We start from the raw sequence: 27333 nt of genomic DNA on the forward strand, positions 1-27333 counted from the left end.
TTTCAGACAGAAAGCTCCTCCTTACATCAATGTTTCTTTTTTTGACTTACCTTTGTTGATATGCAAAGGGTCTAGGCGAGCTGATTTACACTGATTTTAATTTCATTGAATCGGAAAAGGGCCAAGATTAGAAAAAAAATACAAAGATGGATCTTCCAAATCTCACTCAGATCTAGCAGCTATGATTTCTTCAGTTGAAGGGCAAGCCTGAGTTTTTACATGCTCTTAGTCATGTTGGAGGTTAGATTTTGTTGCCATTTGCTTCTACAAAGGCATGTATCTCCAAATTTATATCTTGAAAATAGGGATGGAAGAAGTGCATCAGCTCATTCCTTTCTTATATATAATTGCTTCAAGAGAAAGAACTAAAATTTGCTTAATGTCTATCACATCACTGCTAGGAAATTGTACATTGTGATAGTTTTTAAGTCCGTTCAACCTATGAAGGCTTTCAGCCCAAAATAGCGGCCCATTGTTTTAGTGTCCTAACAGTTCTTATTTCTTATTCTAGACAAATTAATAGTTGTTATTATTATTTTATAACTGGTAGGAAATATTGAGTACAGTTGTAGTCGGAGCCACTATGCTAGCAGCTGGCCACTACTGTACTGGTTGTCGGCACTGCTAAACTTGCACTAACGAACTGGCGAGTACACAATGCGGTTGTATTCAAGCTAGGTGAACTGCATGTATTCCAGTGTCTGCAAGCCAAGGAGTATGCATAAGACGGAAAGAATGAAAGGGGGTGGAAATGTTAAGTATTGCAGCAATGGAGCCTAAACAGCAGACTATTTCCCTTCTGGGATGCTATGGCAGCCTTCACAAGTTGACAAGACAAGTAGCCAGCCTTTTGCATGTCAAATATTAGTGTGGGCCTATCTTGGGACAAAGACAAGGGACTTGTGTTGAGAGATATATTATAAGATATCATGAACGGGGGCCTATCCAGCTTATGATTTATCAATATGTTACAAGAAACAAACACAACTGAAACTTGAGGATGTGAACACGCGTTACAACCGAAGTGGACTCGGAGTTGACAGCAAAGCAAAGGCGGGGTCCATCTCAGCCTCAGCTTCAGTTTCAGCCTCAGTCCCCGCTTCAGTTTCAGTTTCAGCCTCAGCCCCTGCTACATCCTGATCTTCAGCTTCAGTTTTAGCTCCAGCTTCAGCTTCAGCTTCAGCCTCGGCTTCAGTTCCAGCCAGAGCCTCTACATCCTCAGCTACAGCTATTGCCAGCGACATACCCTTACACATGACATCGGTTGCTTCACTCTCCCCTAGGATAGAGGGGTTGTCACTGACCTCATCTCTTCCATGTCTCCCTTCCTCTCCCGCTACAACTTTCTCACCAATTATGACATCTACTTCGGAGAGGTTATACACAGCTCTGCATTACACCTCGACCTTTCTCTCCCTTCTGCCTCTCAGTCAGCCTATGTTCCCACACCCTGCTGGGATCGCCTCATCCATGACACTAGCATCTCCATATCGTACCCAGCTCACCCAGTCATCACCTAGCCTCCATCCTCACCCTCACACTTTCATGCCACAGTCCTTTCAGTTTTTGTTAGGACACGGACAAGCTGACCCATCAGAGGCTTGGGAGAACTTGCTGATGGAGGTACACAGTATCCAAGAGCGCGAGATGAGTTGTCACACTTCGCACAGGAGAAGGTCCGCTTCACCCAAGAACAGGCACGTCTCATACCGGAGTAGGCTTGTGCTTAGGCTGATCTCATTTGCTTTATGATGCAGGTAAGCCCCAGGAGACCAGCCAGTGATCTCCATGGATGAGGACCTCACTCCACTACAGGTTGAGGAGAGGCGCTTCTTGTTGTAGCAGTGTGATCAGGCACGTAAGGAGGGAAAGTGGGCAGTAGTACGAGATGGACGACTCCTTACAAGCCTCCATCGAGCATCCACCTCCTCTCCCACATAGGGAGACGGGGTCTATGAGACTCAGATCTTCGAGACCCTATCCTGTACCTTAGTTGCAGGAAATGTCCAAAAAAGTCAGGAAACCCCGTTTCCTAACGTTTCCAAAATTGCAGCGTTTTTGAAACTTGGAAACGCCTAATCTAGAAGTGCGCGAGAAGAAAGCCATCGAGGGAAAATATTGACAAGAGATGATGGCAGGCTCTTGCATTATCATGGTGGGTGCATAGCGAAGGCTTTAGAAGTAACACAAGACTCGGAGTAGACGATCTACATGGGTCACGACTAATTCATCAATGCATTATACGAATTGCATCTTCAAGGATCATCTGCTCCATCCCCTCCAAGAATCAAATTGCTCACCTTGCGCACATGTCTAGCTTATATGGTGCATGTTTTGTATGATTGCTAGTTTCTGTATGTGAGCAGAAATAGACTTTATTCAGCCTACCCATGCCCTTTCCCTGGCGTTTCAGAAATGTTTCAAAACTACCACGTTTCCCATTTGGATTTGTAATGGTACCTTATGGTCAGAACCAAGGAACTTCTCGAAATCCTACACAGATCGAGACATAGTCTTTTATACAGAGACACATCAAAGTCTAGAGCGTCCACTACCGGTTGCCATCGGGTATACTTGGGAGTCTGCTTATAAAGATGAGATTAGAGACACATGGGGGGTACGAGGATCTGGAGGAGTAGCAGTTCTTTATAGATCCACACTTCTGGGGACCATTTCAATAGAGCAGAGGGATACACACTCCAAATTCCTTTGGCCGACACGGGGATAGTCGGGATCTGTTTGTTGCAGTATGCTACTTCCCTCCTGAGACATTCCACTTTGCTAGAGATATTTGAGATGAGGTTGAGACATCTCCATTTGCAGACCCTTATTAGTCCATTGCTGCCTTCTCGAGCCGCAGAGAAGTCCTCCTAGTTGGGGACTTCAATGCGAGGACAGGGACCCGCCAGGTACCACTCCTCGACTTTAGAGATGATTCCATTCTACTGCTAGATATTGACCTTGAGGATGCAGGTATACTACGGGTTTTGGTTGACAAACGAGGTCCGGTCACATCTTATGGGTAGGTCATATTAAACCTTGGCAGGATACATGATCTCATTATTTATAATGGTCTTGACAGATGGCTCGCCTTAAGTGTTCTCACATGCTTTCCACATGGGGGAGGTTCTAGTGTTGTTGATTATACCATGGGATCCCTTGCCTTCACATCTTGCATCATTGATTTCACTATAGCACCTCTTCCTCAAGGGGTTGATCATACCTACCTATTCTTTAGCATTTCCAGCCCCCGTCGCACCGTTCCCTCCACCCCACCGAGTTCTTACTTCGCCTATCATGATATATGCTTTGACCGCGATCACTCTCCTATTTACTCAAGCCGTTTGCACATACTTCTCACTTATATTAACTTCATACCCCTTTTAGAGGACCGAGCTGCCTTGATCACCTGCTCACTACATGAAGCTGCCCTTCATGCTTTCCCTCACACTACTCGCTCCACCCGCCCACTACCACCCTAGGCCGTACCTTGCAATAGTTGGTACGATGATGAGTGTAAGGCTTTACGTCATCATCTCAGACTCACAACTAAAAATAGTCTTTCGAATGAACCAGAGACACTACACTAGTATCATCGGTTGGTATGTAGGAAGAAACTAGATTTCGCTCGTCGGAACTACTAAACATTTTGTTTATTAACAACTCTAAGGACTCTTGGCGTAGATTTCTTGAGGGACGGTCCCCCTCACTCACCACTCACTGACACTTAGATTTGGTATAATTACGCACACATACTATATGACATCCTTGATCAACCAGTCCCTGACCTCTCACATTTGCCATGCCCCACTTCCTGTACCCTCTTCACTAAGGGGGGGTGAAGGATGCTGTGATGAAACTTCATAATGGCTAAACGAAGGATCGTGAGAGACTATGCACTGAGTTCATTGCATATGGGATTAACCTCCTAGCCTCGATCTTAGCAAAGCTTTTTAATATGGCTATCTCTTTGGGGTTTCCACGCATCTGGATCATTAACACTATTTCACCCATATACAAGGCAGGGGATCCCATGAGCCCGGAGAATTACAGGACCATTATGATTGGACATGTCATGTCCAAGATTTATGCATCAGTGCTTGATTCAAGGTCAACTGATTTGCGGAGTATAGAGGACTTAGAGCAGCGGGATAGGTTGGGTTCTGGTGTGATCATGGAACCATGGACCATATTCTCACACTCAGATGCATATCGAGGAGATGAGGGCACATAAGCAGAGGGTTTACTATTGATTTGTGGATTTCCGCAAGGCATTTGATACGGTTCTGAGAGCTTGCCTCATCCGACGCCTACAGGGTTTGGGTTATGACCAAGAGATCATTTGGGCTGTCATGGTGCTTTACGAGAGAGTTTTGGGCAGAGTCCAGGCAAGATTTGGGTGGATAGACGAGATCATGAGCATTGTTGGGGTCAAACAAGGGTGTCCTTTATCACCTATCCTGTTTGGTCTCTACATAGATGAGCTCGAGACAGTGATGCAGACACAGGAGGGAATGGATGTTCTCTTGCTGGCATGTTGATTCGGATTTTGTTGACGCAGATGATGTGGTCCTTTTGTCTTCCTGTGTAGAGAGGCTCCAGAGACACCTTGATGCACTACAGTCCTTCTGTGAGTCTCATGACTTGAAGGTCAACTTGGGTAAAACCAAGGTTATAATCTTCAACACATCTCGAGCTGTCATGAGTTGGGAACAGTTCACGTTTGACAGGCCACCTCTATTGAGATAGTTTCATCATACACGTATCTTGGGATTGTCTTCTTTGCGATGCATGCTCGTTTGAGCAGAGGGTACACTTCATTAGCCAAACTAGAGAGGCAGTGCTTTTGCTCGCACTTTTAGGATCCACGGACCAAGGGGTTGCTTTTTAACTCCTTAGTCTGCCCAGCGGGGATGTAGGGCAATCCTTGCTGGGGGCTAAACTTGTCGGATATAGAGTGGGCTCGTGTGGAGCGGCTACAAGTTCTCATGCTATCACAGATGATCTGCGGTAAGCCATCCGTTCCGCACCAAATCATTCAGACTGAGTTTGGGCCATTCCCCTTACAGCTAGATGCTGCATTTCAGGTCATCACATATTTATACCGAGTCAGGGAATATGCGGATTACAGTTCTGAACGTAGCAGGCTGTCATGGTAGGCATTGTTCTCTTCTATGACTCTCTCAACAAGAGGGGACCAGAGGTGCTGGTATGCTCGCACAGAGATGGTTTGTGCGACTAGGGCCCTCCCTTCCAGTACAGTATAGACGCTCCGTTTTCTATCCTCGGGCCACGTGAGTTCAACCAGGTCATTCGCGAGGATCTCTTACAGCATACATTTTGGACCTGGGTGGGACCAAGCGAGCTTCCAATGAAGCTCAGCTTCTACAGGGATCACTGCTTGCATATTGCAGAGGAGGGGTTCATTGACTAGGATACACGCAGATCCACTTACCCCACTCACTGAGGATCTCTATTGGGCAATTTCGAGTCTCTTCACATAGACTTCGTATCGAGAGCGGTAGAGCAGAGGGCCTACACAGGGAGGGACACATATGCACATTGTGTGACACACATGAGGTTGAGACGGAGGAGCATTTCATCTTCAGATGTCATGTTTACTATGAGATTTGAGGGCGCTTCTACTAGCATTGGGGTTTTGTTTGGTCTTCTCTCCTATCCAGCAGACCAGAGATGCCTTGCGGCTTTCATTCATGAGGCAGTCATGCATCGGAAGAGGCTACTTCGATCACGTAGATAGGAGCAGACCTCTTCCTTGACAGACCCCTCAAAGAGCTCCATCATGGAGTTCTTCCTACCAGACCACAAGGACCTCCGTAGGGCGAGACCTCGACATGATCGTGACCCAGAGCCAGTGACTCGACAGCTCTGACAGAGGGTTGACGCACAGATTACACTTGGGGATATCCCCTCCCTATTCACAGTCAGAGCCCGGTTACAAGGGTTATTGTAGCCCTTGTTAGACGCAGAGTTATGACCAAGAGACGCTACAGGGCCACACTTGTGAGCTGCCGATAGCACCCTATTGCCGCATTCATGCCGCCTCGCTCACCTTGATGTCCTTATGATGATGATGCTGCTGCTGATGATGATGATGATGATGCTGAGATTGATATGTAGTTGATCACTGACATGACTATGTTAGTACTTAGTACTATTTTGCGTATTTCTGCATTGGTGTGGATGCTCACAGCTCATTTGTACCAGGTTTTTCACAGTCTCATATACCCAGTTTTCACAGTCTCATATACCCATCGGTCTTCCGAAGACTTTATTAAAATTTCTCTCTCTCTCTCACTAGATGTAGGGATCACTATTAGTTGACAGTGATAGCCAGTCCCGTAGATCCTGAAGGGTCTCACATGGACTTTAAGAGAATCATATCAATATCATCTCTCTTCTCTCTCTCTCTCTCTCTCCTTGTCTCCCCGTCATGCTTTTTCTCCAGTTCACCTTCTTCTCTTTTGGTGGTTGAAATTCATCTCTGTTGTCATAGGCTTGGGTAAGTATTTCTTTTTTTTACTTGGACAAGCGTTAATCTCTTTTCTCATCATTATATATCATGTGTAAGGTTTGTCGTTGATAGTTGTTTGAGAATTGCATTGCTTTCCTCGTTGTTTTGAGCAAGCAAATTAGAATACATTGAAGCTTGTGCGCTATGGCAATCTGTCCAGTCTTTTGTGTAAGAGCTCTGGATCACTAACAAAGTTTGGTCTTTCTTCCTTAATTGATTTAATCCTTTTGGGATCTGTCTAGGGGAGTCGTGAGCTAAGAAATTGCTTGTTTCCAATTTGAGTAAAAAAGATTTCAAGGAATGAGTGAGGAGTGAGCGAGTGCATTTCCTTGATTTGGACTAAAAGCATTTTGATTGTCTTTAAATTTCTTATGTGATCTTGTTTGATAATTTATTCAGAACTTGCAAGGAGAGTTTCATGCTCCCAATAGCTACATGCGAAGGTTATAAACTGTCACATATCATTCAGTTGCTAACTGTGCCAAATAACCCACATCTTATCATTGGGTGTGACTACATGGGATCAGGGGCTGTCTGGTATGTAGTTTACACTTGTAAGTTATTTGTGTGCTGATTTTGCCAATAAGCCTCCATAATTTCTTTTATACTTCCCCTCCACCAAAAGTTACAAAAGCAGTGAAATAAGTGGAAAATGGAAGGAATAGACGAGCGTTTGGTAATGAAATCATGATAGAGAATGACAATTAGAATCAGGTCTTCTAAGTCTGGTTAAAGGCATAGCTCTTCTCGTTGCAAATGTGGGGATTTGTGGCTGAAGGCTGTTTTGAAAATTTGAAGCCTTTCCTCTTTCAGGAATGTTTCAAAGTGCCAAGTCTTATCTACTTTTAAGTTGGGGTGTCCGTCAATACACGAAGTCCATGCTTTGAAGCTTGGTACTGTGAATCAGCACGATCACAAAGATGTGCCATATGCAACAATTTATAAGAAGAATGTCTGTCTGCTTGTGAGCACTTTGGTTTGCACGGAGGATTTGTCTATCGATTGTGCTCAAGGAATGAAAAAATATTGGAGCTTGTCCTTTTTAAGTGAGGCTGGGTCTGCCACCACGCTAATGTTGGATCAATGGAGTCAAAGGTACGTGAGAACATAATTCTATGCTGTGTGTGTTGATTCTTCGTAGACGGGAATGCGATGTTCAATATTAGTATCATTGTGGATAGAAACTAACTTTCAGTAAGGGATTTAGTGGCTTTACTTTTCATCAACCCTATTTGAGGCCTAGGTTTGCCTTTCTAGGTTGCTTTGAACATTCTTGATTGAGGTATGTGTATTATGTAACATTATCTTGCTGTTTATTTTTCAAGTGTGCATTGTGTTTTTTGTTGTATACACTTTTCACTTACCAAGGATGCTTTAAAAAAGAAACGAGTATGAGAGTGTATGCTATTTTACAAGATCATGGTTTGAGGACTTGGAACTACTTGTTGGAGCATATTAGCACTGAGGACTTGTGCAAATAAAGAGTCATTGGGAAAGGTATCCCATCTAGCGTGGGATGTACATTAGGGAGCTGGAGTAGAGTAGGACAATGGATCTTTTTATCAGCACTTTCTTATTTTTCTTTTAATTCAAAACGTGCCCCCCCCCCCCCCCCCCCCCCCCCCCGTGCGTGCTATGTAGTTTCTTAGCTTGCAGAAATTCAAGCTTGGAGCTTTATGCTTTTGCACATATGTTGGCATCTTCTACAATCGTGGTGTTAGCAATTGGTTTCAAAGCTCACAAAAGGTTCACCCTAAGAGCTCGATCTCTATGGCTGCCCTTGAAGCAATCACTATAGTGTGGTTTATACTTTTTTTGCCGAAAAAACAGTGCTAATTATATTACTTCGAAAACAAGATACAAGAGGTCAGCTTATAGCTGACGGGCTGCGTTCACAAACCGGACGCAGCCCAAAAGGTAGCATAATAGATCATACTCTCACGGAGGGATATGCTGAGTGTGAATGAACAGCCATCGGGGTGGTGAGTAGTGCCACCGAAGGCCCTGCGTAGTCTGCTTGAAGAAGAGGCTCTGTGTGGCCCAATCCTGGAGGAAGCGTCTCCGCTTCTCCTGACCAGCCCGGGAGTCTCCCTGAATCTGGTCCCACTGGCCTCTGAGGGTATGAATAATCTCACTACAAATCTCCGCCATGATCTGGGCAGACGATAAGGAGGTGCCACCGAGGATCTGCGTGCAGCGCGAGGTCCAGATGTGCCATCCTGTAATGCTGCTGATAATCTCCCAGACTGGCTGCCTCTCCCGAACTCCTGTATCAGCCTCTGCTAGGTGCTGTGGGATACCCTCGAGCGGCCCCCACGTCCCCTGTGTGATAAGGAAAGTGGGGTCCTGCTGGCATGCCTCGAACAAGTGATGAAGACCAGGTGCGGTGCTGCACCAACAGAACGCGCCCCAAGTGATCACTCCTAGCTCTGGTGCTGCACGAGCAAGAAGCCCGAAAGTCCACCTCCACACTTCCTGGGCGCGCGTGCAGCTCCACAGGCAGTGTTTTGGTGACTCCTCATCCGCATGGCAAATCTGACAGCAACCGTCCTGGCCTATCTGCCTCAACCAGCTCCCCACTGGAAGACCTTTGTGGGTAAGAAGCCACAGGAAGTATGAGATCTTCCGCGGCCGCCAGCTCTCCCACAAGGCCTTCCAGAATGCCTGCAAAAAGAACCTGGAAATACCCTGTGCGTACCAGCTAGGACGCTGGGTGGGGGGGCGGCTCTGCATCCTCCCGAGAACTCGCCTGCCCAGAGTCGTGCTGTAAGCGAAGAAGGAAGTCGGCCCCTGTCCTGTCACAATCTCTGGCCACCACCACTCTCCTGGGTCCCACTCAAGTTCTGACAAGGCCCGCCCCTCCCAGAGCCAAAGACGCCAAAGCTGCAACTGGTCCTGCTCGATACTAGGGTCGGTATGCCAGACCTTCCCCAGAAGGCCTACGACCCTAACCCTCTGCCACGGGAGTAGGGGGTCGATGAGCGCATCCTCTCTCCTGAGTCGTCCATCCCCTGAAACTGCGAAGAAGGCGATAGAGGAGTCATCCAAACGTCCTGCGACCACCAGTGGGATGCCACGGGGGGTGAACTGTCCCAGCCAGTGGGTGTCTCCAGGCATGAGGACCTGAGGCTCAGGTGGAGCCATCCAAGCGGCTGGGATCGCACCGTCGATCTCCGTGCGTCTCGCCTGGACTCCGCGTGCACCTCCAGCTGCGTCTGCAAGATCGGCCATCTCCAGATGTCTGTACGTATCCCTCCAAACTCGAAGGGACTGGGCTGGCCCCCTCATCCAGCCGTCCCACCTGATATGTGATCTCTCCCCCAACTGAAGGCCCTCGGCGTCTCTGACCTGCCCATTCCAGACGAGCGGCTGGCGATCGATCTCCTCCTGACAGCTGGGCTGGGACTGAATGAGACTGAGACGGAGCCGCCTCCAAACCATGAGGAGGCTACGAACGAGTGGGGAGCGGGGCTGAGTGAGCGGGGCGGAAGTGAAGATCCACCTGAAGGACGGTAGCCACTCTCCACCTCGGCGCGGGACACAAGAGCCGACTCCCTGCTGAAGTAACATCTTCCACGTCTGCCCCCCTGGGGTCAAACCGCGGATGATAAGCTTGCCTAACAAGGCCTGACTCTGAAGCTCTGGATCAATGACCCCCAGACCACCCTCAGCCTGCGGAAGAATGACTGTCTGCCAAGCAACCCTGGCTCTGGTATCTCTATGCCCATCCTCCCCAGACCAAAGAAAGTTCCGAACCAACCTCCTGAGCTGTGCCACGCTGGATCTCGAGAAGCACCAACAGGAAGCCACATACCAAGCCGTGGCTAGAAGGACCTGGTTAACTACCAAAGCACGACCTGCAAGGGAAAGCTTAGCAGTGCTCCAGAAAGCCAGCTTCCGTCGGATGGAATCTAGCACCGGGAGAAACTGCTGAGCTGGCGTAATGTCTAGGCCAACCTGGAAGCCAAGGTATCTAGCTGTCTGTCCACGTGGAATCCATCTGAAGCCCAGAAATCGCCCCCACTGAGAACACGCCCCCGGGTCTGTGAGAAAACCAACTGATTTGTTCCAGTTGATTTTCGCACCAGCGGCCGAGCAGAAAACCTCCAGGGCCATCCGCACCCTCTCTAGCATCCTCTCATCGTCCTGGACATAAAGGGCTGTATCATCTGCGTACTCTGAGTCCAGAAGCTCCGTGTCCTCCCGGAGTGGAAGGCGAACACCCCTGAGCCCTGTGGACCTCGCCCGAAGGTAGTAAGTCATGGCCTCGGCGAAGAAGAGAAACAGATAAGGAGCCAGGGGACAGCCCTGACGTACTGATCTCTCCAAGCTGAATCGCTCACCCATCCTGCCTCCAATGATGACTCTGCTGGACGCTGTCCTGTACAAAGCTGAGATACCCTGAATCCAGCCTGCCGGGAAACCTAGCCGCTCCAGAGTCCCCTCCAAAAAGGACCAATCCACGCGATCGTAGGCCTTCTCGAAGTCGAGAAGTAAAATGGCAAGGTGTGATCCGCTGTACTGAGCCCACTCCGCCGCCTCTGAAAAGGTGAAGACATTATCCAGGATACTGCGATCCTGGACAAAGCCTGTCTGAGTGTCATGGACGAGGTCTGGAAGTAGAGGTCGAACTCTGGCACTGATCATCTTGGCGAGGATTTTGTAGGCAGTGGTAAGGAGAGTGATCGGATGCCACTGGCGGATCTCCTGTCTATCTCCTCCCTTCGGGATGAGGCAAATCAGTCCCGAGGAAAGGCTCTCTGGCATCTGACCGCTGCTGAAAATCCCCTGCAGAGCTGCAAGGAGGGGTTGATGGATCTGGTCCCAGAAGGAGGTGAAGAAAGCTCGGGATAGCCCATCCTCACCTGGGCATTTCTGCCCATCAATGGCCATCAAGGCCTCCAACATCTCATCCGAGGTGAACGGCGCCAACAACGTCGCCTGCATGCTAGGCTGGACAAGGGATGGAATGTGCCTCCACACCTCCTCACGGTCACGACTAGCACGAGGGGCAAGTGGCTCCTGCTGGAAGAGGGTCCTGTAGAAGTTAGTGGCCAACCCCAGGACCTCCCCCGGGTCCGTAACAATGTGACCATCCGCTGTCCTGAGACTCCGTAGCTGATCCCCTGCAGCTCTCTGGCCGTGTGTCCTGAAGAACTCCCTGCACATCCGGTCACCCTTCCGGGCCCAGAAGGAGAGAGAGGCGTGATAGGAGAACTCGGAGCGACGCTGGAGGGTCTCCTCCAAGAGGGCTCTGGCTCGAAGGGCCTGGATCCGAAGCTCCTCCGAGCCCGGGGAAGACTGCTGAAGTCGCTGAATGGAGGCGAGGTCCCTCCGAAGAGCTCTCTCTCTGCCCCACCAATCCTGTCGAACCTGTAGGGCTGCGAGCTGGCAGATCTGGCTGGACTCCTGCAGAGCCTGCGCGACCGAGTCTACCAGATCCACGCCCTCCCCCCAGTCTCTGTCCCAAAGACTGCAAATGCTGCTACGGACGTCCACCCTCGAGAAGATGGAATCGGGAATCCTGCATGATCGGGGGGGGAGAGTCTGGGCTGCCGAATCTAATGAAAGGAGCACAGGCGCATGGTCGGAGAGTGTCGTCCCTGGAACAATGCCCGCCTGGCCACCTCTGCTGATGGCCCAATCACTGACATAAAACCTATCAAGCCGCTCCAGGAGTCTGCCTCCTTCCCTGCGGAAGCCCCAAGAGAAGTCCAGGCTCCCGTGCCAACGCCGGAAGGACGGGTCTCTCCAACTGTCCCTCCCTCCTGTCGCGAAGATGAAAGAGTCCCAAGCTGACTGCTCTGCCTGAGCCATACCTGTGAACTCCGGATCTCTACCCTGCTGGTCCTCCAAGGTCTCCAGGTTGTTGAAGTCTCCTCCAACAATCCAGGAATCCATGTCTGGAAGAATCCCTGTAAGTGTCCTCCAGAAGGTGTCTCTGCAACGGAGGTCTGTGGGAGCATAAATGTTGAGGATTCCTATCGTGGATCCCTCCAAATTCAGGCCTACCCAAAGGGCTCGGCCTGGGATCAACGTGCCGTGACCGAAAACTATCTGAGCTAACTGCTCGCACACGGAGGTACAGACCCCCCCGCTCCTCCCCTGTGCGCCGATCGAAGGCTCCCAATAAGTGTAGGAGCGTCCAGGGAGAACCTTCCCGCAGCTGCGGGCATGAGCCGCAGAAAGCTTGTGCTCCTGGAGCAGCAGTACATCCAATCGACCAATCACTGCAGGCTGAAGTTCCTGACGCAAAATGAGCTTCCTGGGACCACGGGTGCTGGAAGAGTGAAACCCGTTCACATTCCAGGATACGAGGTGTAGGCTCATGGAGAGGGCTGGGGGGCTGCGAATAGCTGTCTGCTCGCAGTCGAAGTCGAAGAAGAATCAGACATATCGGAGTGGAGGCGCTGCCGCTTGTGAGAAGGTTTGGAGGGGGAGACGGGGTCGTCCTGCCCGTTCTTCAACCTTTAGCAATGGCGAGAGGCCTCTAGTGCCATGAGCAAATGCTTTCTCGAGCCAGCTCGAGATCTCTGAAGTGGTCATCCCGTAGAAGGTTCGGAGTTTCTGTTGGGACCAAGCTCTGACATCCTGGGGAAGAGGCCATGCCAGGGGGGGTCTGAGGATCACGATCAATCGGAAACGTTTGGCAGCGCAACGCCACCGCAAGCGCACATCGCCCTCGGACCACTGAGTCTCGAGGAGCTGCCCACCGGACGGGCCTATCCAGGAGCAAATCTGGGCGTGTGTCTGCTCTCTGAGAGCCTCCCACACCGAGTCGTCTGTCCAGGTCTCGGTGCCATCGCTGAGGAACGTGAAGGCGAAGCTAGGGCCATCCCTGGGAGCCAAGGCAGCAATCTTCCCATCCGCCCCTTTGCGGAGCATGAAGATACTAATGTCGAGATAAGCCGGGAAGGTCCCAAGGTCGGCCACATCCAGGTAGTCCCAGGGGCCAGATCTGTAAAAGTCTCGAGGGAGCTCTCTCTCCTGGAGCTGAGACCCAGCTGAGTCTGCCACTGAGGGGCTAGCGGGAAGGGAAACCTGCTCCACTGGTGGTACAGACTCCGGGTGTCCTACAAGCGGGGGGGGAGGGGGAGGAGGCTGCGGGATAGGCGACTCGGGCTCCACGGAGGCGACTGGCGGAGAAGGTGGAGGAGGTGGAACGGAGGCTGCACTCGGCTGGGAAGGCGACGGTGCAGCTAACTCTGTAGGAGGGGCGAGGGGAGCAGGGGGGGGAGGGGGATGGGGATGCATCTGGAACTGGGGCTGAGGGGGAGGGGGAGGGGGGGGGGACTGAGGGAAAGGAGGCGGGGGCTGAAACTGCGGGGCGGGCGAAGGGGGGGGAAACTGGGGAGAAGGCGGGGGGGTGGGAGAGAGGAGGATCTGAGGCTGTGGAGGGCGGGCTGCCGTCGAAGAAGAAGCTCTCCCAGGTCCCTGGGGCATCTGCCTGTCAGGTCTCTGGAGTGCTGCTGCAGGAAGGGTGACCTCTGCCTCCTTGCCTTTATCCGAAATCTTCTTATTCTTTCCTCTTTTCCTTCGAACCTCGGTCCAACCGCCCACTACCTCTGGCCCAGGCTCCGACTGCCTCGGCTCCTCCTGACGTGGCTGTCCGGGGGGGGGAGGTGGGGGCGGAGGGGGCGGGGGCGGGGAGGGTCGAGACGAGCTGGCAAAGCGTGGACAAGCAGCCGCCAAGTGCCCAAAGCCATGGCACCGCAGGCACTGACCTGGCTGTCCGGTGACTATCATGCTCTGGGTGATACTGCCGGCACCTGACACGATCTCGATCACTGCAGGGAGAGTCGCAGGGTCCGCCACAGCCACACGGACTCGGGGAGCTCCTGCCATGGTCACCGCGTCGGCAAAGGTGTCGTGCATAACCCAGCCAAAATGGGAGCCCAAGTCCCTGACAATCGGCCGCAGCTCAGTAGCAAGCCCTGGAAAAACTAGTGTCACTGGGTGGCGAGGTATACGGAACCGAGTATCGAAATCCGCTGCGTTGAAACCACGGTACCACGGGACTATCATGATGATCTTCCCATCCACCGATGTGGGGGAACCGGCAATCAGATTGCTCGCAGCTTTCTCACTGGAGAGTTTGAGCCAGAAGATGCCCCTTCCCATAAGGGCCACCTCCTCAATGTGGCCATCCTCTAGCAAGAGAGTGGACTGGAGCCAGTCCCTGATGGTAGACCTGGAGGGGGAGTGTCCAATGACTCTACCGTAAACAGAGGTACGAGTAAAGTCACTGGCTACCGCCTGAACACGGGATGATTGTTGCTCTGTCAGGATAACGCGGTAGGCATCTGGAGAGGGAGGGTCCGACTGGGCCTCCGGATCCGGGCTGGGGGCCGCCATACCGCCAAGACTAACTGCAAGCTTCCGATGAAGAAAAACAGGCTGCCACCCAAGAAGGGGATGAAGCGGCGGTGGAGCCTGGGGGTGAGGCGGGCGAGGCGAAATGAAGGGTCGGAGGGGTCGAAGCTGAGGGCGAGGCGAAGGCTGCGGGGTGCGGGGAGTACGGAAGGGGGTGAGAGGGCGGGGGGGGGGGGGTGAAGTTGGAATGGCGGGGGTGGAAGGGTGAAGCGGGGGGGCGAGGGGAGCGGAATGAGGCGGAGGCGGGTGAAGCGAGGGGGTGAAGGAGCAGCGAGGGGGCGGGTTGGAGCGGGGTGGATGGCGAGGGAGCAGCGAGGGGCGGAATGGCGGAGGCGGGGCGAGGGCGAGGCGGGCTGGAGAGAGAGAGAGAGAGAGAAAAAAAAAAAAAAAACGAGGCGAGGCGACGCGGGATGGAGCGGAGGGGGCGGTTGGAGCGGCGGCGAGGGGGGGGTTAGAGCGGGGGCGAGGGGCGGGTTGGAGCGAGGGGGCGGGATGGAGCGGAGGTAAGGGGGCGGGATGGAGCGAGGGGGCGGGTTGGAGCGAGGGGGCGAGGGACGAGGGGCGGGTTGGAGCGAGGGGGCGGGTTGGAGCGAGGGGGTGAGGGGCGGGTTGGGGCGAGGGGGCGGGATGGAGCGGAGGCAAGGGGGCGGGATGGAGCGAGGGGCGGCTGGAGCGGAGGTGAGGCGAGGGGTAGCGGGAGGGGTGGAGGTGGTCGCGGCGAGGGGGGGGGGGAGCGAGGGGGGAGGTAGGGGCTAACGGCGAGGGGGGGAGGGGAAGCTCGCAGGAGCTCACGCGGTAGTTCTCTAGTGTGGTTTATACTTGATTCCTCCCCGAAGTAAAAATAGATTGCAAGCAAGGCTAGCTACCTCACCTTTTGCAAGGTGTCCTAAAATTGAGTACTTTACTTGCGTTGGCCAATGCTTGTGTCTTTCTTCCTTGGATTGGAGCCCCTCCTAAGAGACATTGGCTTCGAGAGCAGACGTGTTGCCAACTCCTGTCCACCTTTAGCGCTGCTTATGGACTAGCCATCGGTTGCAAAGGTATTGGAGCATAATGACTACATATCTTTGCCTACCCTTTGGGTGTAATATGGGATATACTTGCATTTAATGCATGATTTCTTATGATATTTAGATGTAATGCTCAGCTTATGAATTGATGCAAGATAGCCCTTTTAATTAGATTTGAGCTGATATGCATCCTGCTTGTTGCATCTTTAGGGATGACTTTTTTTTTCCTCGAGAAAAGAAGTTTCTATTAATGCTTTGAAAAACAATCATACAATTCAGCAATCCGTGTGACGCTGATCGTGGAAGAAAACATAAAGAAAACACTGGTTGTCAATCAGCCTGTTTCCAGAGGACCCAGCTCATTGCTGTAGGCGCCCACAACTATGGTGGGGGACTATATGACATGGCACATGTTGCCACATGGCACTAGAAGTGCATCGTAGTAGGATTTTCTTTCATATTTAATAGAAGCTATTTCACAAAAATTAAAATAAAAATGCCCGCTCACATGTTGTGCTCATTCTAGCATTTGCAACCTTCGGGAATTCCATCGAGCATTCTTCCATCTCTTTTGCACCCAACTATTTTTAGGGTTTCATATTTGTATTTCCTGACAATTGGTAGCAGAGCTGAATCCCTCTTGCAAAGAGGCTTGATGGAGGGGTGAGTTCTCTAGGATCGGAGTCCCTTTCTGAGCTTGGTTCAATATAGGCTTGAGCAGAGCCCTACATCTAGAGTCCCCTAGTTCTATGAGGGACTTATTAAAGAATGAGCATGTGGGTGCCAAATGAGTGGCTTTATGCAATGTGGTGGCCCGAATGAGACTTGGCAACAAATTATACCACACCCTCATGTGACATCAAAGGGAGCTTGTCTCGGTAAAGGGGCCTTGTGTGAATATCATTTACAGGAAGGCTTCGATTGCCATCCCTTCTTCAAGGTGTTTTGTGGAAGGCCTTGTTGCATGAAGAGCTTCCAAGGCTCTGACCCGGGGGGGAGGCTCTGCACAATAAGCTTCCCTATTAAGGCCCGATTTTACAAATGTTTCTGAGTGAGGCAAGATAACTATATACCAAGCCATTGCCATTGTAGCCCTAGTAATCTCGCATGCCATTCCTAGTAATCTCACATGCCATTTGAATTCACTCACAGAAAGCTGCATACCAACCTCCTAGCTGTCCATGGCATCCTCTGTGAAAGGACCAACAAGATGCAATGCACTATGGTGTGACAAGCAAAAATCCGTCACTAGGGAGTCTTTTTTTTCATGAAAAAGACTTGTATTAACTATGAATGAAACTTGCAAGAGCAAGCTTAAGTCAAAAATACATCATGAGAATAGAACACCCTAAGTAGGCCAAGATAGAGCTCCTCAGAGCAAACTAGAAAAAATCCAAGGTTGAGGCCAAAAGTGCCATCTTAACCTTGCTGTGGTCTCCGAGAAAGAGGGGGAGACACACCATTCTCGAAGGAATATGTCCCTCCTTGTAGAAGCTGCCCAAGAGCACCCCTGCATGCTCACCCAAATGGCCATGAGTGTGTGTATTGTATCTGACCGAATATTGACCATAGTGTGAGGCCTCGAAAGAGAGAGCCAAGCCTTTGAGCCCCTATGTCATAAAGAAGGGAAAGGGAACAAAGATGCTCAAAATCCTAGCAATCTCCTTCCAAATGATTCTCGACTGTCTGCAATCCCGTAGGCAATGCTGAATAGGCCTCCACAGAAGAAAGGCATCGAAGACAAGCGATTCAACCCCAAACTTTGATCTTCACAGGTTCATCACAATCTCTTTGTGAATAGAAAGCCAAAAGAAAAGAGTGAATTTTCTATTCTTCCTCCAATCGGCAGTAAGATCCACTATGACCTAGCGTGTTTAACCACCGGAGGAAGAAATTGAAAGGCATGTTCCTTCTTTGGTTCTAAAGCCGGAGACCAAAATGTATGACTAGAAGGAGTTTACCTGACATTGTACAATTCTGAGCATCTTGCTTGTGTTCTTGAATAAACAGAACCCCTCCAAACTCGAAGAAATACAGTCCTCCTAGAAGAGGCTGCCCGTGAAGGGCCCTGCATGCTAGCCCATATGGCTATCAAAGTGTGAACCGTGTCACTCCAAATACCCATGAACACCTGTAATGGGTGTATTTGGGTGTCATCCAAGGCCTCTGTGCATCTGGCTCTCCAAATGTGCCAAGAGGAAATGCTAGCTAAAATCTCCTAAGAGGTGTCCACTGAAACATGTGAAGCTCTGAAAGGAATATTTTGGTACATCTTGAAGAGAGCAGGGTTCTATCACCTGTCGGCGGATCGAGAGTGCCCAATAAGAAGGCTCACCCTCATAAAACACCTGGGACCCAGTAAGGGATAACCATGCGATCGAGCCCCAAGTCATGAAGAAAGGGGAAGTATGAAAAATGTTGAGTATCCGAGCAACTCCTTTCCAAATCGCTTGATTACAGTCCCAAAGGCAATGTCGCACTGACTCCTCTACAGAATGACAGCGAGGGCAAGTGGGATCAGTCCCAAATCGTGATCTCCATAGGTTCACTGCAATCCCTCCATGAATAGAAAGCTAAAAGAAAAGAGTGATCTTTCTATTTCTGAGGGATTTCCAATGCCTCTTCAGAAATTCCTACACAAATCTGCGGTGATGAAGAAGCTATCCCAATGGGGGGCTCTGGAGGGAATCCAACCTCTACTGCTCAGCTGAAATCTCCTGGCATTACCAACCGTGAAACCATAGTTCAATGAAACGTTTCAGAACGTTGAAACGTGAAACATTTCAAAACGTTTCAAAAAAATAGGTGAAGTTTCAAAAAACCAAATTGTATTTTTTGGGTCCAAAAAATATAAATTTTATGCATGCATACATTTGGTATGCCAAAATTGTGCAAAACTAGCTAAAAACATAGAAAAAGACTTGACAGAAACTTGAAAGCCTATAATGGCTAATGGTAGAATAGATTATAGGCTCCAGATTAGAAAGCTCAATCAAGCCTTCAACTTTATCAACAAGCCTATAATGGCCAATGCTAGAAATTAGAATAGAGTGTAGATTACAAAGCTCAATCAAGCCTTTAAATTTTAGAAATTAGATTTCAGTTGAGTAGATACTAGAATCTAGATAGGTCGCAAAAAATCAGATTTCAGATTACAATTTACAAGCTCAAGCCTTAAACTTTATCATATTTCAGTTTTCACAAGTTCAGGAATCACAACCATGGAGTCTGGACATAAATCAAGTTCTCAGTTTCACTCTTGTAAATAGTCAGCTAGTCTATAGACTAGAACCTAGATTACATAACTCGAGTCAAGAGTGAAGGCATCAACTTTAAATTTCAAACAAAACTTAAGTTCAAACTCTACTGAAATCTGAAAGAAAGTAGCAAGTTAATCAGCAAGAATCAAGATCTGTAGGTGCTTGGGCATCTTCTCCCTGGCCCTCAGCCCCCTCCTCCTCCTCCTCCCCATCATCACTATCAGAATCTGCAGAAGTGGATGAATCCTCTTCTGATGATGAGGAGGTCTCCTGTTCTTCTGGAGCAGCTGCTATTAAAGTTGGTTCTGTTCTCCCTGCTCGTCTGCCTGCCTGAGATCATGTGGCACGTGCCAACAATGCCCGCTCCTCAGCAATGAATGCATATGCATCATCATCCTCATGCATAGGATGAGGCATTTCATCCTCAGGGACTTGCACACGTATCTTATCAGGATCCACCTCCTGTGGACCTTCAATGGTCTTCATTCGTCGAATAAGGCGTAGATTGGCATGGACATATACAAGCCTACCATACACCAAATGAATTAACAGTAAATACATGTAGGTTGTAGCATAACTATAATTCAAACGCTAATAATGAACTGTGTGCTGAGTGCATATAAAAGAAAATAGATATGCCGAGGCCCGAGTGCTCACACACAAAATTATGAATTAAGTTGTCCAGTGCCTTGTCTATTCCTTTTTTTAGTGTGTATAAGTGAGAACACACTCCAATTCCTTTCACAGGCGCCAGATGAGCAATCTTGTGAAAGGACTCGGAGGGCAATGCGCTTCAACTCTGGCGTGCCCCAACCATACTTCTCCCACCAGGTAACAGGCCTCAACTGACCATCACGGAGACATGCACGAGCTGATCCAAACTCCCCAAAGGAGTTCCTAAATGAGAGGAGTTGGTCCTCCAAAGCATCTTGCAATATTGCATCTTGATATGCACGTTCAAGGAAACCTGTCCACCCTGCAGTCAACTCAGCATCATCCGATTGGTCCTCCCTCCTCCATAGAGGATGCAAAATGTGTGCTACTGCATGAATAGGCCTATGGAACCATGTCCATCTTTTTTCCCATATGGCCATAATCTCTTGCTCTCTGTAGGGTGCAAATGAAATATATTTAGGTTGCTGCAAACCTAGAATCTAGATTCTAGATTCTAAATACAAATGTAACATCATACATGCAATTCCTTAAAGCTGCAAATAAGAAAATTAATTGCAGCCAACAGTGAATTGAAAAGTCAAGATTCCTGATTTGCATTTACCTTGTTGCATCAAGCCATGTGCACCCTTTCAATGCCTCTCCAACCTTCTCCATGAACTCATACACGAGTCCAATTGTGCATCCTTCTCTATCAACAAGTCGAAGGGTACTGAAAAGGGGCTGCACAATCCCCACAATCTCCTCAGCTGCATGCCAAAAATCACCATCAAACACAATGTCCTCAAAGGCACGTGCCTTTGGTTTGCTGGACTTATCCCAGCTCAACCATTCCTCACTGACTACCATGCGCCTTAAGTTAGGCTTCACCTTTACCAAGCGTGACAAGACTATAAAGAGATAGGCAAAGCGGGTCTTTGAGGGCTTCAGAATCTCATGGGAGCTATGTTGCCAAAAAATTGCAAGGGCTCTATGCTTCCTTGTCAAGAAAGTCACCATGCTCCGTGCCTTGTCAGCCACCGAGGAAATCCAAGGAAGCTTCCCTATGTCCTCTATAAGAAGATCCAAACTGTGTGCAGCACAGGGAGTCCAAAAGATATGCGGATAGTCACTCTCAAGTAGCGCACCCATGCGCTGACAGTTACTTGCATTATCTGTAACCACCTGTACTACATTCTGAGGCCCCACATCCTCTACTGCCTTCTTAATGTGGCTGTAAATGTACTCACCTGTATGAGATTCATTTGATGCATCTATGGATCTCAAAAACATAGTACCCACGCAAGATGATACAAGAATGTTAATGAGCGGGCGCCTCCTGGTATCTGACCACCCATCACACAAAATGGAGCACCCGTATCTAGCCCATGATGCCTTAATAGGCTGCAGCTCCTTCTCAACTTGCAAGACCTCTGCTTTCAGCTCCCGAGTGCGTAAAGTCTCTGAAGATGGAGCCCTAAATGAAGGGCCAGCCTCGGCCACTGCCTGAACGAACTCCTGAAAAGCTGGAGTACGAGCAAGGTTAAAGGAAAGGTCACACTCATAAAAGAGCTTGCGAGTTGCCCGACGAGCAGATGCAAGCAAAGTTGTGACCCAATTGGCTCGTAAAGTCCCTGGCCTGGGTGGTAACCTGGTTGAATTTGGAAACCTTGGAGGCTTCACAACTCGCACTGATGCCCGTCTAGTGGAAGCACTACCAATAGAAAAAGAAGCCCCTTGTGTAGGTGGTGAAAGTGGAGGAGGGGGTCCATATGTCACAGATATAACGGGACTCCTGGGAGGAGATCCAGGACGTACTAGTGTTGATGAGGCCTCAACTCGTGCCCTCTTTGACGGGCCACTTGGTCTGCCTCCCAAGGAAAGAATTACATCATCTGGAACTTCTCCTACACATGGATTGACACCCTTTCCAGTGATACCAAGAAGATGTGCCCTTACACGAGGTGCACTACCACAAAATGAGCCACCACAATGCTTACACTTCCATTGTTTCGAACCCGAAGCACCATACTGTTGCTCCACATGCACTTGCTCCCAAACAATGTCCTTTGCTCGCCCCATCTCTAAGCTATACTATCCTAAGTCCTTGGAAGTTGGAACTGGTTACAGGTTACAGGTTACTCTGTAGCCCTCTGACACTGCGAGTCTTTGACCTGCGAGACAACCAATAATCCCTTTGATTATTTGTTGCTTCAAGCTTGCAAGACAAATTACAATAAATTTTGTATTGTGAATCGTGAATGTAGTAGTAAGTAATACGTATTACGTATACTAATGAACATGACCAGCCAACTGCTTCCAATGCTCATAGCAGCTAGCTAATAGCTAGCTAGCTGGCAATTAGCAGCATCATGCATGCAGCAATCTACTTGCCAGGCTCCAACGCAACGAACAAAAGGGGCTACAGCCTACTATCGTCATGCATGTACAGCTAATGAACCTGCATCCACGATGCACTTGGGCGCTCCTGTTCGTCGTTCAAAGGCGTTGGAGTAGATATCGATTGCTGCTCGTGGACCGTGGTAGTAGGTACTTGCTTGCTAGCTTGCAGTGTGCACGTATTGCGTAGGGGCCAGGGCGCTTGAGCCTTGCAAGTTAGCGGCACAGGGGCCAGGGCGCTTGAGCCTTGCGTAGGGGCCAGGGCGCTTGGAGATAGCTAGCGGCGCAGCCTGCAGGTGTCGTCAAAAAGCCCCTAGACCCTGCATGGCTAGTTGTTGACAGTTGTGCGCAAGGGATGGCCTAGTCGAGGGCCGAGGCTCGTGGGCTTGGATTTGCAGGTAATCGAAGAGCAAGGCTGTCACTTGCACATGCACGCCGCATCGCCGCCGTACGGGAGATTTCGCCTCTACAAATTTTCATCTAAGCTTAGGATTACAGTACCCTAGCCACGTTTCATTGAACATGAAACGTTTCGAAACGTGCTGCACGTTTCGAAATGTTTCAAATTCAATGAAATGCGTTTCATTGTGACTATGCGTGAAACGAAAGAAGGGAATCCCTCTCTCTCGGTGCCCATGATCTATCCACTCCCACTCTCCTGGGTCCCACTGCAAGCACCAAATAGGTGCACCTCCATATAACCACAACCTCCAGGATCCTAGGGCTAAGAGCAGAGGTCGGGGTCTAAGTACCACTGCAAGCTCGCTCCATGGTCCACAAACCAGCAATCTTGACAGGTTGAAAGGCAACCTCTAGAAGAATATCATTCGTGGATCTAGAGAGTATACCTCCATCCCCAACGTCAAAGATCTAGAGAGATCTCGAAGAGCGATCACCTAGAGAGGAACTGCTGTTCTCGAAAAAGCTCCCATCCAAGTGGTGGAAGTAATAGGCATCTCAACTGTCCATTCCACCGGGATGGTTGCATCTATCTGCTGAATCCTACTTGCTACCCCTCTGAGGTGACTCACGGACTGTAGCCTCTGATCGTCAGGTAGCCTGATAAATGCCTTCCAAGTGCCTACTGTGTAGGTAGGGCCTCTCTCCCATCTAGACCATTGCATATAATGGGAAGTGCCTAGTGGTTTGCCATGCTCATCAAGTATACTATCGTTCCAAATGATCAGTTTCCTATCAATCTCTTCAAGGGTAGAGGGCAAAACCCTTCGAAGAGTGTTCTTGAAGCTCCCCCAAGCTTTTAGGATGGTAGTCATGAGAGGAGAGGCAGGAGGCTTGAGAGAGGCGGAAGTAAAAATCCAGCAAGAGCTGTCCACCGAATCATCTCCCAAGGTAGGTGTGTAAGTCTGAATGCGTCCAAAAAAGAAATCCTTCCAAGGTTCCTTCCCAGGCATGAGTCCCCTCACCACCACCTTACAAAGCAATGCCTTGCACTGCAAGTTTGGGTCAATGATATTAAGGCCCCCTTCCCATGTAGGGAGAATAATGGTCTTCCAAGCCAGCCTCGCTGCAACATCTGCCATGCCATCAAGTCCACTCCATAAAAAATTCCGGAGTGGTCTAATTAGCTGAGTAATGCAATCCCTAGATTGGCACCAGCAAGAACACACAAACCAGGTGGTGGCCAAGAGAACCTGGTTCACTACCACAACTCTAGAGGCAAGGTCGAGTTTGGCTGAGCTCCAAAAAAGGAGCTTTTTTCATATACTTTCTAGTACTGGGGCAAACTGTTGTGCTGGAGAGATGCCCAATCCTACCTGGCATCCCAAATATCTGACATGAACACCCCTCTGAATCCAAGAAAAGCCAATGTCAACTCCTCATCCTGGAGTGTCCTCATCACTGATCCAAAAGCCAAAGGATTTATGCCAATTAATGTGTGCCCCTGCAGTTGAGCAAAAAATAACCAAGGCTGTCCGGAAAGAATCAAGTGATTGCGAAGAGGCCTCAATAAAAATAGCAGTGTCATCAACCAACTCACAGTCAAGAAGCTCCTGCTCTTGTCTCAAGGGCAATCTCAACCCATAAAGCTCAGCCTGAGATCTAAGGAAGATACTCATAGCTTCTGCCACAAAAAGAAAGAGGAAGGGGGCTAAAGGGCATCCTTAACGAACTGATCTGGAAATCTGAAACCTGTCCTTAACCCTCCAATCAAAACCTGGCTGTGGGCTGATCTGTAAAGGGAGGCCACCCCTCTAATCCATGCATCTGAAAATCCAAATCGTAGAAGAGTGCCCTTCAAGAAAACCCTAATCTACTCTGTCATAGGCTTTCTTAAAGTCCAGGAGTAGAATTGCCAGCCTCTGCCCGCTCTGCATAGCTCACTCTGTGGCTTCCCAAAAGGAAAAGATATTATCAAATATGCTCCTGCCATGCACAAAGCCTGTCTGAGTATCATGGATGAGGTCTGGAAGAAGGGGGCTGCAATCGGATGCTGATCGCCTTGGCAAGGATTTTGTATAGAGTGCCCAAAAGAGTGATGGGTCTCCAATGGGATACAAAATTCCTATTGCCACCTTTCGGGATAAGGTGTATGAGTCCCTCGGTCAGTGAGTCAGGCATCTCACCCGAGTCCCAAATGCCCTGCAGGGCTGAAGTAATTTGATCACCTATCATATCCCAAAAGGCTGTAAAAAAAGGAGTAAGACCATCGGAACCAGGACATTTGCCCTTATGAATGACGGAGAGAGCAGTCTTGAACTCTGTGTTGGTAAAGCGTGCATCAAGTGAGCATATCATCTCTGGTGTGACCAACACAGGTAAACTTTGTCAAATTTCATCTCTAGCCACATCTCTGGCCTGTGTGTCAGGATCTGTGGAAAGAAGGGAGGCATAGAAATCTGTCGCTAAGTGCATGACGGTATTCGGATGAGACTGCAAAACGCCGTCAGAGTCAATAAGCCGCTTGACACTCTCTCTCTACTATGTATGGGAGTAAGTGTAGAGAAAAAGTGTTTATTGACTCTCCCTCCCTTCTGTATCCAAAAGGACTCCCGTGCAGGAAGGCATACTCTGCTCTTTGATCAAGCAATGTCTGCAAGTGAGTCGTTGTCGTAGCAAGGCGCTCCTGTACCCAAGCATTTGATGGTCGTTTCTGCTCCTCCCTCTACAAGGCTGCCAACTGTCGGCGGATACCAATCTCTCGCCTGAGAATCCCACCTCGCCGAGCACTAGCAACGGAGTGATAAAAGTCGCTGATACTGGCAAGTGCTGTGGCCGCATGTGAAGGACCGGCCACCTCCTCCTACATGTGAGAAACCCAGATCTCCAAGATTGCCTGTGTGAGAGTCTCATCCGTGTATAAGGCATCGGGGATCCTGATACTATGAGACCGTCCTCTGAGATGGGACTCTGAGATGGACAAAACTACCGGAAAATGGTCGGAAGTGGAAACCCCAGGTGCAATGCAAACTATCCCCCCTCTATCAAGAGCCCAGTCATTCACATAGAATCTGTCAATCCGGGCATGGATAGGCATTTGCACCCTATGGTTCGACCATGAAAACAAAAGTGACTAAGACTGAACATGAAATGCATCATCTGACCAAACATCTCTGCCACCGAACCTTAACAAGAAGGCATCCCAAGCTGCTCTCTCGAGGGAATGAATACCACCTTCTCTGTCCCCTTGCTTATCAGAAGGTGCCTCAACCATGTTGAAGTCACCTCCAATAATCCACGAATCTGCAATGTCAGCCCACGAGAGCAACTCTTTCCAAAACAAAACACGGTCCCCTCTGTTGTTCGGAGCATAGAGGTTGAGGAAACCAACCTTACGTCCTTCAATCAGAAGTAAAACCCACTGGGCCCTAGAGAGGGTTATGGTACATTGTCCAATGATCAGTGGGAGAATGGAATCTGAAACTAATATGCATGTACCTCCTCTGGTTCCCAAGGCAGGAAGCCCTTGGAGCAATCTCTGACATCCAGTTTATGTTCCTGAAGAAAAAGAATGTCTAGGGAACCACCTGAAACACTTGGATGGAGCTGATTCTTGGTCAGCTGTCTGCGACGGCGATGAGGGATGCTGCCCAATCCTTGTATATTCCATCTTTGCCATCTCTGCCAATGCTACAAAAGAATTCCTTTGAATCATGCGTGGCGCCAGAGTGCAAAGAATCTCTGCATTGTGCGGTGTAGAAGTGATAACCCCCTTACCTCTATCAAAAGAGATAGCATGATGATGAGAAGAGGAAGGTCCCTGCTCTGGTCGAAGGCCAGGGGATTGAATATGAGCATGAGTGTCAGCTCTGACTCGATCCATAGGTGAAGCAAGGGCGCCTTTGTCGAGCCCCGAGGTATTGGATAACCGCTGGTGCTTTGCAATTGAGGGGATGGGAGCAACTACATTAGCACCTGAAACTATGGCATCAATGTCCCCTGCCTGCATAAGAAGAAAGGTCCGTGGCACGAGGGGCGTTCTTCTGAGGTGAAGTAGGAGAAACAATCCTCACTGGTACCCATATTGAAGGTCCTAGACGAGTGGCTGGTGCCAAAGATCTTGGACGCGCTGTCGAAGGTCTAGTGGCACATGTCGAAGGTGTAGAATGTGTAGTCGGTGCCGAAGGAGTGGTACGAGGAAGAGCTACACCAGAAGACCTTTTGGGTCATTTCTTTTTCCTTGGGCAATCTTTGGCGAAGTGCCCAAGGGCTCTGCATATTTTTCATTGGTCTTGTTTTCCTATGATCTTGGCGAAAGAAGGAACCATTTGGATGCTAAAGCATGATATCGTCATCCGTGATGTTAGGGTCATCGACTAAGACCCTAACTCTAGGCACCCCATCAGACTTGACTACCTTTGCTGCTGAAGAGGGCATGCCGAGAAGGAGGGGATCTTTGCGACCAGACCATAGGCAACACGAATGGAAGAAAGGAGTCGATGGTAGATCTGAGGGAGGCTAGGAAACTTGATGAAAAGGGAAAAAATGTGTTATCCTCCTCAACAGGGTCAAAACCAAAACGAAAACTTGAGATGAAGATCCTCCTGGAGCCTAGCATCAGAGGGTTAGCCTTAAGCACTGTGGCTGCAGACTCCAAAGTGTCAAAAACCACCTGGAAATTGGCTTGCATCAATTTGAGAAAACC

At 49.5% G+C, this 27333-nt stretch overlaps 2 protein-coding genes across 5 annotated transcripts in view; one reads left to right on the forward strand and one right to left on the reverse strand.

Annotated features, from left to right (window-relative positions):
- Positions 1–27333, forward strand: part of LOC147900989 (DNA binding protein) — a 118999-nt gene that overhangs the window by 80295 nt on the left and 11371 nt on the right. For 2 of the 4 annotated variants that reach the window (XM_087376158.1, XM_087376159.1), the window contains 2 exons: positions 6935–7072; positions 7349–7630. In XM_087376158.1, coding sequence (XP_087232284.1) covers positions 6935–7072; positions 7349–7630 — 420 coding nt within the window. Of the gene's footprint in view, positions 1–6934; positions 7090–7348; positions 7631–27333 lie in introns of those variants that run through there. The other 2 variants (XM_087376161.1, XM_087376160.1) reach the window with 2 other exon arrangements.
- Positions 19515–21911, reverse strand: LOC147900990 (uncharacterized). Its single transcript, XM_087375674.1, has 3 exons — positions 20455–21911; positions 19872–20285; positions 19515–19734 (listed from the first exon to the last, which is right to left on the reverse strand). The coding sequence occupies exons 1-3, from the start codon at positions 21909–21911 to the stop codon at positions 19515–19517; spliced, it is 2091 nt and encodes a 696-aa protein (XP_087231800.1).

Source organism: Dipteris shenzhenensis, chromosome 6 (genome assembly GCF_047967505.1).
Source record: "Dipteris shenzhenensis isolate YYH24624 ecotype China chromosome 6, Dip_SZ_1.0, whole genome shotgun sequence".
Lineage (NCBI taxonomy): Eukaryota > Viridiplantae > Streptophyta > Polypodiopsida > Gleicheniales > Dipteridaceae > Dipteris > Dipteris shenzhenensis.